Source organism: Oncorhynchus gorbuscha, linkage group LG01 (genome assembly GCF_021184085.1).
Source record: "Oncorhynchus gorbuscha isolate QuinsamMale2020 ecotype Even-year linkage group LG01, OgorEven_v1.0, whole genome shotgun sequence".
Lineage (NCBI taxonomy): Eukaryota > Metazoa > Chordata > Actinopteri > Salmoniformes > Salmonidae > Oncorhynchus > Oncorhynchus gorbuscha.
Window position 1 is genome coordinate 27,156,490 of NC_060173.1, and position 12,440 is coordinate 27,168,929.

Genomic DNA, 12,440 nt, shown 5'->3' on the forward strand with positions numbered 1-12,440 from the left:
TTGCTTGCTAATTCGGCCTGCTAACTGCTAGCTTGTTTAGCCCTGGTCCGCTAACTGTTACCTTGTTTACCCCGGCCTGCTAACTGTTAGCTTGTTAGCACAGGCCTGCTAACCGTCTGCATCGCCGCGTCCCAAACACTCACTGGACCCATAAGTACTTTCTATCTCTTTCCGATTTTTTATTTGTTTATACCTTCCGGAAACCTGCCTCACCCAATGTGATACGGAATCCCTATTATTTTTCATTTTTAAAACACACTCAAGAACCCCCAGAAGCTAACCAGCTAACTAGCTACAAGCTATTTAGTCATTGTTAGTTTTTTAACCTGGATAACACTCGTCAGTCCAGCTTCCCTGCCCCATCCACCGCTGCCCCTTGGACACTGATCACTTGGCTACATAGCTGATGCATGCTGGACTGTCCATTAATCACGGTACTCCATTCTGCTTGTTTGTTTTATCTGTCGGCCCCGTTGCCTAGTCAACGCCATTTTATCTGCTGTTGTTGTGCTAGCTGATTAGCAGTTGTTGTCTCACATACTGTTTTAGCTAGCTCTCCCAATTCAACACCTGTGATTACTGTATGCCTCGCTGTATGTCTCTCTCAAATGTCAATATGCCTTGTATACTGTTGCTCAGGTTAGTTATCATTGTTTTAGTTCACAATGGAGCCCCTAGTTCCACTCTTCATACCCCTGATACCTCCTTTGTCCCACCTCCCACACATGCGGTGACCTCACCCATTACAACCAGCATGTCCAGAGATACAACCTCTCTCATCATCACCCAGTGCCTGGGCTTACCTCCGCTGTACCCGCACCCCACCATACCCCTGTCTGCGCATTATGCCCTGAATAATATATTCTACCATGCCCAGAAACCTGCTCCTCCTCTATTCTCTGTCCCCAACGCTCTAGGCGAACAGTTTTGATAGCCTTTAGCCGCACCCTCATACTACTCCTTCTCTGTTCCGCGGATGATGTGGAGGTAAACCCAGGCCCTGCATGTCCCCAGGCACCCTCATTTGTTGACTTCTGTGATCGAAAAAGCCTTGGTTTCATGCATGTCAACATCAGAAGCCTCCTCCCTAAGTTTGTTTTACTCACTGCTTTAGCACACTCTGCTAACCCTGATGTCCTTGCCGTGTCTGAATCCTGGCTCAGGAAGGCCACCAAAAATTTGGAGATTTCCATACCCAACTATAACATCTTCCGTCAAGATAGAACTGCCAAAGGGGGAGGAGTTGCAGTCTACTGCAGAGAGAGCCTGCAAAGTAATGTCATACTTTCCAGATCCATACCCAAACAGTTCAAACTACTAATTTTGAAAATTACTCTCTCCAGAAATAAGTCTCTCACTGTTGCCACCTGCTACCGACCTCCCTCAGCTCCCAGCTGTGCCCTGGACACCATTTGTGAATTGATCGCCCCCCATCTAGCTTCAGAGTTTGTTCTGTTAGGTGACCTAAACTGGGATATGCTTAACACCCCGGCAGTCCTACAATCTAAGCTAGATGCCCTCAATCTCACACAAATCATCAAGGAACCCACCAGGTACAACCCTAACTCTGTAAGCAAGGGCACCCTCATAGACGTCATCCTGACCAACTGGCCCTCCAAATACATCTCCGCTGTCTTCAACCAGGATCTCAGCGATCACTGCCTCATTGCCTGTATCCGTTACGGAGCCACAGTCAAACGACCACCCCTCATCACTGTCAAACGCTCCCTAAAACACTTCTGTGAGCAGGCCTTTCTAATCGACCTGGCCCGGGTATCCTGGAAGGACATTGACCTCATCCCGTCAGTTGAGGATGCCTGGTCATTCTTTAAAAGTAACTTCCTCACCATTTTAGATAAGCATGCTCCGTTCAAAAAATGCAGAACAAAGAACAGATACAGCCCTTGGTTCACTCCAGACCTGACTGCCACCAGCACAAAAACATCTAGTGGCGACCAGCACAACGAACGACCAGCACAAAAACATCTAGTGGCGGACTACAATAGCATCGAATAGTCCCCACGATATGCAACTGTTCAGAGAAGTCAGGAACCAATACACGCAGTCAGTCAGGAAAGCTAAGGCCAGCTTCTTCAGGCAGAAGTTTGCATCCTGTAGCTCCAACTCCAAAAAGTTCTGGGACACTGTGAAGTCCATGGAGAACAAGAGCACTTTCTCCCAGCTGCCCACTGCACTGAGGCTAGGTAACACGATAAATCCATGATTATCGAAAACTCCAACAAGCATTTCTCAATGGTTGGCCATGCCTTCCGCCTGGCTACTCCAACCTCGGCCAACAGCTCCGCCCTCCCCGCAGCTCCTCGCCCAAGCCTCTCCAGGTTCTCCTTTACCCAAATCCAGTTAGCAGATGTTCTGAAAGAGCTGCAAACCTGGACCCGTATAAATCAGCTGAGCTTGACAATCTGGACCCTCTATTTCTGAAACTATCCGCCTCCATTGTCACAACCCCTATTACCAGCCTGTTCAACCTCTCTTTCATATCGTCTGAGATCCCCAAGGATTGGAAAGCTGCCGCAGTCATCCCCCTCTTCAAAGGTGGAGACACCCTGGACCCAAACTGTTACAGACTTATATCCATCCTGCCCTGCCTATCTAAGGTCTTCGAAAGCCAAGTCAACAAACAGGTCACTGACCATCTCGAATCCCACCGTACCTTCTCCGCTGTGCAATCTGGTTTCCGAGCCGGTCACGGGTGCACCTCAGCCACACTCAAGGTACTAAACGATATCATAACCGCCATTGATTAAAGAAAGTACTGTGCAGCCGTCTTCATCGACCTTGCCAAGGCTTTCGACTCTGTCAATCACCATATTCTTATCGGCAGACTCAGTAGCCTCGGTTTTTCGGATGACTGCCTTGCCTGGTTCACCAATTACTTTGTAGACAGAGTTCAGTGTGTCAAATCGGAGGGCATGCTGTCCGGTCCTCTGGCAGTCTCTATGGGGGTGCCACAGGGTTCAATTCTCGGGCCGACTCTTTTCTCTGTATATATCAATGATGTTGCTCTTGCTGCGGTTCCCTGAACCACCTCTACGCAGACGACACCATTCTATATACTTTCGGCCCGTCATTGGACACTGTGCTAACTAACCTCCAAACGAGCTTCAATGCCATATAACACTCCTTCCGTAGCCTCCAACTGCTCTTAAACGCTAGTAAAACCAAATGCATGCTTTTCAACCGATCGCTGCCTGCACCCGCATGCCCGACTAGCATCACCACCCTGGATGGTTCCGACCTTGAATATGTGGACATCTATAAGTACCTAGGTGTCTGGCTAGACTGCAAACTCTCCTTCCAGACTCATATCAAACATCTCCAATCGAAAATCAAATCAAGAGTCGGCTTTCTATTCCGCAACAAAGCCTCCTTCACTCACGCCGCCAAGCTTACCCTAGTAAAACTGACTATCCTACCGATCCTTGACTTCGGCGATGTCATCTACAAAATTGCTTCCAACACTCTACTCAGCAAACTGGATGCAGTTTATCACAGTGCCATCTGCTTTGTCACTAAAGCACCTTATACCACCCACCACTGCGACTTGTATTCTCTAGTCGGCTGGCCCTCGCTACATATTCGTCGCCAGACCCACTGGCTCCAGGTCATCTACAAGTCCATGCTAGGTAAAGCTCCGCCTTATCTCAGTTCACTGGTCACAATGGCAACACCCATCCGTAGCACACGCTCCAGCAGGTGTATCTCACTGATCATCCCTAAAGCCAACACCTCATTTGGCCGCCTTTCGTTCCAGTACTCTGCTGCCTGTGACTGGAACGAATTGCAAAATCGCTGAAGTTGGAGACTTTTATCTCCCTCACCAACTTCAAACATCAGCTATCTGAGAAGCTAACTGATCGCTGCAGCTGTACATAGTCTATTGGTAAATAGCCCACCCATTTTCACCTACCTCATCCCCACACTGTTTTTATTTATTTACTTTTCTGCTCTTTTGCACACCAATATCTCTACCTGTACATGACCATCTGATCATTTATCACTCCAGTGTTAATCTGCAAAATTGTAATTATTCGCCTACCTCCTCATGCCTTTTGCACACATTGTATATAGACTCCTCTTTTTTTCTACTGTGTTATTGACTTGTGAATTGTTTACTCCATGTGTAACTCTGTGTTGTCTGTTCACACTGCTATGCTTTATCTTGGCCAGGTCGCAGTTGCAAATGAGAACTTGTTCTCAACTAGCATACCTGGTTAAATAAAGGTGAAATAAAAATAAATAAAAAATTAAGTATGTGGGGGCTCAATGCAATAGTGTAGGCTGCCTATGCATGGGCGGAGAATCACGTGGGGGTTAATGAACTTAAGTATGATTAGAATAATAGTTTAGTACGGTGTCTGTAATTGAATATTAATCATGGAAAGAAGTGAAAGGGGCTCAACCAACATGAGTCGAGGTGCAGTCCAAAAATGTTTCAATAAATATTGATTAGCCCATGTATTTGTCTCTGCCTGCAAATCCTCATCCTAAAATGTAGGCTATATCCTATATGCAAAACATAAGAGAAAGTGCAAGTGACCCGCTGTCATCATGCTTGCTGCTTCAAGTTCAGTAGCCATGTGTGGTCTCATAGAGTAGGCTATAACCTACGCATGGGCGGAGAATCACGGGGCAGTTTATCTGTCCACTGAAATGTACTTAACAAATATGATTAGGCTGTAGTTTACTACATTGCCTAAAAATAAATATGTTTGTCTCCGTCTGAAAATTAAGAAAGTGCAAGTCTTTCCAACTCTACTCTCTTCAAACTAAGACTCGTAATACCGATAGCCTAATATAATGGGCAATGTGGGAATCTCTGGTAATTACTTTTTTTTCTTTTTTTTCTCTTAGGTTATTTTGGCTTATTTTGATATTAACTATAGGGCTCAGGTTTCCTGGGACTAAGCCTGGCAAGTGTGTTGAGTCACATATCCTTAAAATAGCATTGCTGGACTGTGGTTGGGTTTGGGACCAGTTTTTTGCAGTAGCGGGTGGGAGTCGGACAGAAAGCCAGCGGGTGTGGGGCGGGTGCAGTATGAAAAGCTGTGGGTGTGGGCGGGTGCAGTATGAAAAGCTGTGGGTGTGGGGTGGGTGCAGTATGAAAAGCTGTGGGTGTGGGCGGGGGCAGTATGAAAAGCTGTGGGTGTGGGGCGGGTGCACTATGAAAAGCTGCGGATGTGGGCGGGAGCAGTATGAAAAGCTGCGGGTGTGGGCGGGAGCAGTATGAAAAGCTGCGGGTGTGGGCGGGAGCAGTATGAAAAGCTGCGGGTGTGGGTGGGAGCAGTTTGAACAGCTGCGGGTGTGGGCGGGAGCAGTATGAAAAGCTGCGGGTATGGGCTGGAGCAGTATGAAAAGCTGCGGGTGTGGGCGGGGGCAGTATGAAAAGCTGCGGGTGTGGGCGGGTGCAGTATGAAAATCTGCGGGTGTGGGCGGGTGCAGTATGAACATCTGCGGGGGTGGGCGGGTGCAGTATGAAAAGCTGCGGATGTGGGCGGGTGCAGTATGAAAGGCTGCGGGTGTGGGCGGGCGCAGTATGAAAAGCTGCGGGTGTGGGCGGGAGCAGTATGAAAAGCAGCGGGTGTGGGCGGGTGCAGTATGAAAAGCTGCGGGTGTGGGCGGGGGCAGTATGAAAAAGCTGCGGGTGTTGGCGGGGGCAGTATGAAAAAGCTGCGGGTGTGGGCGGGGGCAGTATGAAAAGCTGCGGGTGTGGGCGGGTGCAGTATGAAAATCTGCGGGTGTGGGCGGGTGCAGTATGAACATCTGCGGGGGTGGGCGGGTGCAGTATGAAAAGCTGCGGATGTGGGCGGGTGCAGTATGAAAGGCTGCGGGTGTGGGCGGGCGCAGTATGAAAAGCTGCGGGTGTGGGCGGGAGCAGTATGAAAAGCAGCGGGTGTGGGCGGGTGCAGTATGAAAAGCTGCGGGTGTGGGCGGGGGCAGTATGAAAAAGCTGCGGGTGTTGGCGGGGGCAGTATGAAAAAGCTGCGGGTGTGGGCGGGCGCAGTATGAAAAGCTGCGGGTGTCGGCGGGAGCAGTATGAAAAGCAGCGGGTGTGGGTGGGTGCAGTATGAAAAGCTGTGGGTGTGGGCGGGAGCAGTATGAAAAGCTGCGGGTGTGGGCGGGGCAGTATGAAAAGCTGCGGGTGTGGGCGGGTGCAGTATGAAAAGCTGCGGGTGTGGGCGGGAGCAGTATGAAAAGCTGCGGGTGTGGGCGGGGGCAGTATGAAAAGCTGCGGGTATGGTTGGGTGCAGTATGAAATGCTGCGGGTGTGGGCGGGTGCAGTATGAAAAAGCTGCGGGTGTGGGCGGGCGCAGTATGAAAAGCTGTGGGTGTGGGCGGGAGCAGTATGAAAAGCAGCGGGTGTGGGTGGGGGCAGTATGAAAAGCAGCGGGTCTGGGTGGGGGCAGTATGAAAAGCTGCGGGTGTGGGCGGGGGCAGTATGAAAAAGCTGCGGGTGTGGGCGGGCGCAGTATGAAAAGCTGCGGGTGTGGGCGGGAGCAGTATGAAAAGCAGCGGGTGTGGGTGGGGGCAGTATGAAAAGCAGCGGGTGTGGGTGGGGGCAGTATGAAAAGCTGCGGGTGTGGGCGGGAGCAGTATGAAAAGCAGCGGGTGTGGGCGGGTGCAGTATGAAAAGCTAGGGGTGTGGGCGGGCGCAGTATGAAAAGCAGCGGGTGTGGGAGGGTGCAGTATGAAAAGCTGCGGGTGTGGGCGGGTGCAGTATGAAATGCTGCGGGTGTGGGCGGGAGCAGTATGAAAAGCTGCGGGTGTGGGCGGGTGATGTATGAAATGCTGCGGGTGTGGGCGGGAGCAGTATGAAAAGCTGCGGGTGTGGGCGGGTGCAGTATGAAAAGCTGCGGGTGTGGTTGGGTGCAGTATGAAATGCTGCGGGTGTGGGCGGGAGCGGGATGAAGAAATCACTCCCGTGCAGACCGCTAACTAGGAGGTTGGGGAGAAGCAGAGAGCTTTTCCAAGCTGCCAATGATAGTCATAATAGAGTCATAACTAGGACCTGACAGTGATCCATAACAATTGAATGTTGCTTTATTCCTGTATTGACGTGTCTCATATACAGACAGGGATTTATAATTAATGCTGGTTTCTTTTATTATAATAAATACGTCTTGGGAGATGATGGTGATGAGATAAGGCAAATTAGGGACTAAAGTGGGAATTAAGTGGGAATACATGTATCTGGAACAAAGAATATGATTTGGTAATTCTGTGTTACAGGATCTGTGACTTCATTAAATTAAAATGCAGCTAAAGCTCTACTTTAATATGATTTGTAATTAACACATTTCCCAGCCATATACATAATTTCTCTTATATTGTGCTTACAGGCTTTTCTGTTTCAACCTATTTTGTGAAACTGTCAAATGCTTTTATGTGTATTGTATTGTAGTGTGTGTGTGTGTGTGTGTGTGTCTTTGTGGTTATTGTGGTGTGTAAATTATTTTAAAACAAAAATGACCCTTAGACAATCTTTGTAACCTGGTGGTGTACAGCTTTCGTGGAAATATGAACAAAAGCGATGTTTCAGTGTGTGTGTGTGTGTGTGTGTGTGTGTGTGTGTGTGTGTGTGTGTGTGTGTGTGTGTGTGTGTGTGTGTGTGTGTGTGTGTGTGTGTGTGTGTGTGTGTGTGTGTGTGCATTATTTGCAACATGATGTGTTTACATGTTTCCTTGTAATCGCCTCTACTGACAACCAGCCTGTAATGCTGAAAAATACGACACCATTATGTTTCACACAGACAGGCTAATAGCGAGACAATGGTATGGTGTTTAGCCAGATGCCCTTCTCAGTCATTGACAATGAGGACAGAGAAGGCCTGCTTATTCTAATGTAGTTGACAGGCCTGCTGCATCTGGTCTTTCACAACATCTGTCATGACCTCAGAAATGGTTGCCAGTCTTATAAAACCAATGACAAGAGGGACGATTAGCAGCAACAATGCGTGATGGACATGACCTACCATGTTATTGCATTATCAGTTCCTAACTGCTCCAATGTACAACCACAATCATAGATTCTATTCAATGGTTTTACCACCTAGTGCTAATTCACAATTGTATTAACAAATGTGGATACTTAAGAAACTGTGTTATGTAGTTCCAGAAGTAGGGAGCGATCGTTATCTGCCTGCCTGCCTTATTATATATATATATATATATATATATATATATATATATATATATATATATATATATATATATATATATATATATACAAATAGAATTAACACAATCAGGAGAGAGATATAGCATTAATATGTCTGATTAAGTGGCTGACTGAATTAGCATGTGGAGTGTAAGGAGGGTTTTGAAGGGAGTGAAAGAGTGGGAGGGAGGGATTATATAAAAAAAGATGTCATTACAGACGGACAGCGTCCCACTGAGAAGATAATATTTCCTGGTTTTACCTCGTCTAGTCTCTTCTCTTTGATTAATTATTTTTGACAAGGAAATGTTCCTCCGATTCATCTGACTGTGAAATTGATTCCTATTCACCCTGATTCCTATTCTGTTTTAGGTCTTCAGTAGAACACATACCAGCTGTCAATTCTTCATGAAGGGGAAGATAATTGTTTTGGGCCCTTGAAAACTTCAGATTCACAGAATAAATGATGAAACATTTTTACTGAGAGAGATACTGGTATTAAAGATGAGTGGGCCTTATGAAAGTGCTTAACTGGGGAGAGATATGAAGGCAGGTACAAAGATAATTTCCTCCTAAGAAGAGAGAAAAAAGGAGACAATGCCAAAAATTCCACAGGCAGAGGAAGAAGATTGGGAAAAGTAGTTTGTGAAAAAGTAAAAAGCCGAGAAGATGAAAGCCCTATATGGTGAGGCACGGGGGAGAGGAGTTAATTAACAATATATGGAATCACCCACCCCTCAGAATGTTTGAGTCTCCTATGAAAGCCTGCCAAACACTGGGATATAGGAAGGTTTCAGGCTTTAAGCATGACACTGAGGGAGTAATCTGAAGACACATTACATGCACATTTCATATTACTTGTATTAACTTTCTCATGGAGCATGCCAGCTGAGTTGTATAATACCCATAACATGTTTACTGTTGAAACTGGCCTCAAATTACACGTTTATTACAGCTGTTTTCTATGGACCTATGTGGGTGGAAAGGGGTTAGGAAACGGAGAGAAGAGAAATAGCATAACACTAGTGGAGAGGAGTGAGGGAGGGAAATATCAACATAATAAAAAGAAAGGCAGAAGAGAGAACGTGATGAGGGAGGCATGGAGTAAAGGAGAGCAAATGAGAGCAATGGGAAGGAAGAGGAGTGAGGGCAAAGAGCGAAACAGTTGAGAATGGCATAATGTATGATGGTAGAGGAGAGAGTAGCAGAGTAGAGTGATTGGCTCGTGGTGATTCAGTAGGCCTACTCATCTGTCCACCACTGAGGCTAGTCTGGGTCACAGGGCGTGATGTCAGTCTGTCTCTCTGGGCCAGGGGAAGTGACCACATCGCTCACACACACACACACACACACACACACACACACACACACACACACACACACACACACACACACACACACACACACACACACACACACACACACACACACACACACACACACACACACACACACACACACACACACACACACACACACACACACACACACACACTTGCAGGACCGTGGAGCATACCGGGGCCATGAAGACTCAGGCTCCTGGTCTCTCATCAAAGGGCCATGCTAAAGGACTGGGGTTTACAAATTAGAGCAACACCTCTGATGTTCCCCTCTCTTACTCCCAGGAGACTCCTCCAGGGATCGAAGTCCTGTTGGTTCCTCAGCTGCCTCACAGGTTGGCTGCTGCTTTTATTCTACATTTAACATGGTCACATAAAGCTGTTGTTAAATTAAATTGTTTAACTGTGTAATAAAATCAACAGTGAATATCTGAACCATTAAGTGTTTATGCATTGATAATGTGCAGGCTGAACTAACTGCATAAAATATTTAATAGTTTGGGAAGTGACAGAGTGTGAACTGAAGATTCTGTCACTCCTTCTAACTGCCTCAGATCACAACCCATCACTCTGTCCCTCCTAACTCTTACAACTCCAACAAACAGCCATTTCCACCGACTTCCATTTATCTAGCACACACACACACACACACATATACAAGTTCCTCAATCCGGATTCTCTGTTTCAGGTGGGAGCAGCCAGTATTTGGGAGACTGAAGCCAAAATTCAAATCAGATCAAGTGTTAACCAGCGATAGCAACTACCCGCATAGCAGATGTTTTGGTGGTGTCGGATGCGGCTAAAGCGGATCTGATTGAATCAAGCTTTGTGTGTCTCAGTTTGAGAGAAGCGTCCCAGAGCATGTAAGCCTTGTGTTTCCGCACGCTTACACCCTTCTTACACCTCTCTGTTCCTCCTCAGCCCAATCTCCAAATCCTCACAGACACGTCTCACCACAAAGTGTAACAGGAGAGAACAGAACACCCAACGGGAGGAAACTCATGCGATGAGGTTTTCCATCCTCTCTCAGCCAGAGAGAGAAAGACAGAGAGAGGTGAGGGTAGGTGCAGCTGTCATTGCTGCTTCCTTAAGAAAGGATCTGCCCCTTTTTTCAATTTTCGCCTGAAATGACATACCCATATCTAATTGCTTGTAGCTCAGGACCTGAAGCAAGGATATGCATATTCTTGATACCATTTGAAAGGAAACACTTGTGTGTGTGTGTGGAAATGTGAAGGTAATGTAGGAGAATATAGCTCATTATGTATGGTAAAAGATAATACAAAGAAAAAAACATGTTTTACATTTGTTTTTTGTACCATCATCTTTGAAATGCAAGCAAAAGGCCATAATGTATTATTCCAGCCCAGACGCAATTTTGATTTTGGCCACTCGATGGAAGCAGTGTATGTGCACAGTTTTAGACTGATCCAATGAACCATTGCATATACGTTTATGTTCAAAATGTTGTATCAGGACTGCCCAAATGTGCCAATTGGTTTTAGGAAAACATTTTCAAGTTCATAATTGTGCACTCTCCTCAAACAATAGCTTGGTATTATTTCACTGTAATAGCTACTTTAAATTGGACAGTACAGTTAGATTAACAAGAATTTAAGCTCTCTGCCCAAATCAGATATGTCTCTGTCCTGGGAAATGTTCATTTACTTACAACCTCATGCTAATCACATTAGCCTATGTTAGCTTATCCTTCCTGTGGGGGAAGGGGGGGGGTGGACGACAATCCTGTAGAGGTTATTAAGAGGATTTCAGATATCAGCGCTAAGCATATCGTTCATTACAGGTATTGAGGAGGGGAAGTGGATGGTGGAGTTAAGAAAGGAACTGCTGACGTGGTACCAGAGAAGCAGAGTGTAATGTACCGTCTGTAGGCCAGATTAGAAGACTGCCTCGTATCAGAAGAGCTGTGAGTCAGATAGCTTCATACCACACACACACACACACACACACACACACACACACACACACACACACACACACACACACACACACACACACACACACACACACACACACACACACACACACACACACACACACACACACACACACACACACACACACACACACAACAACTAGGATTGCTTGTGTGAAAAATACAGAAGGGGAGACACGCATGCCTGTGTGTGTTTGTGCAAGTGTGTGCTAGAGTGTGTGCATGTGTGTGTGTGCGCGTACTGCATAGCACCAAGGACAGAGCTCAAAGGATCACGTCTACCAGATCTCTCGATAGAAACTTTGAGTGGATTCTTTAGAGGTTTAATGATTACACACAGTGCCAACAATATGCTCATTTGGTTATCTTACAAATATATCAGTTTAACAAAGCATGATTGATAAGAAGTACTATCATTTTCACTTGAATATGGACGAAAATCATTTTTTGCTTAAAATGTTGACACAAATGATGATGCTGACAATTATGTGGTTGATAACAGCTAATTGTTATGCATCAACAACAATGGCAACAACAAATAACAATAATGAAGTCAGATGATATCACTCAAATTGATTAGATTTTAAGCTTGAACAATGGCAATGAAATAAGGGGGATGACAGAGGAGAATGGGAGGGAAAAATACAGCAAACAAAGAGAAGAGAAATACAGACATTCAGAAGGACAAAGAGACAGATAGAAAGGAATCATAGTGGGAGAGAGAGCACTACTAGAGTGAAAGAGCAATGCTTGAGAGAAAAAGCACTGCTAGAGAGAAAGAGTAATGCTAGAGAGAGAGACCACTGCTATGGAGAAAGAGCACTATTAAATAGAGAGATCACTGCTAGAGCGAGAGAGAGCAATGCTAGAGAGAGAAATGTGAGAGAGAGCACTGCTAGGGGGAGAAAGCACTGCTAGAGAGAGCACTGCTAGGGAGAGAGAGCACTGCTAGAGAGAGAGCATTG

General features: G+C 46.3%; 2 protein-coding genes across 2 annotated transcripts in view; both read right to left on the reverse strand.

The window, feature by feature from the left end:
- Window positions 1–12,440, reverse strand: part of LOC124035667 (leucine-rich repeat-containing protein 4C-like) — a 100,531-nt gene that overhangs the window by 34,882 nt on the left and 53,209 nt on the right.
- The window catches only part of LOC124041325 (extensin-3-like), a 57,297-nt gene that overhangs the window by 4,166 nt on the left and 40,691 nt on the right, over window positions 1–12,440 (reverse strand). Inside the window, exon 2 of the mRNA XM_046358836.1 lies at window positions 5,029–6,957. Coding sequence (XP_046214792.1) covers window positions 5,029–6,957 — 1,929 coding nt within the window. The remainder of the gene's footprint in view (window positions 1–5,028; window positions 6,958–12,440) is intronic.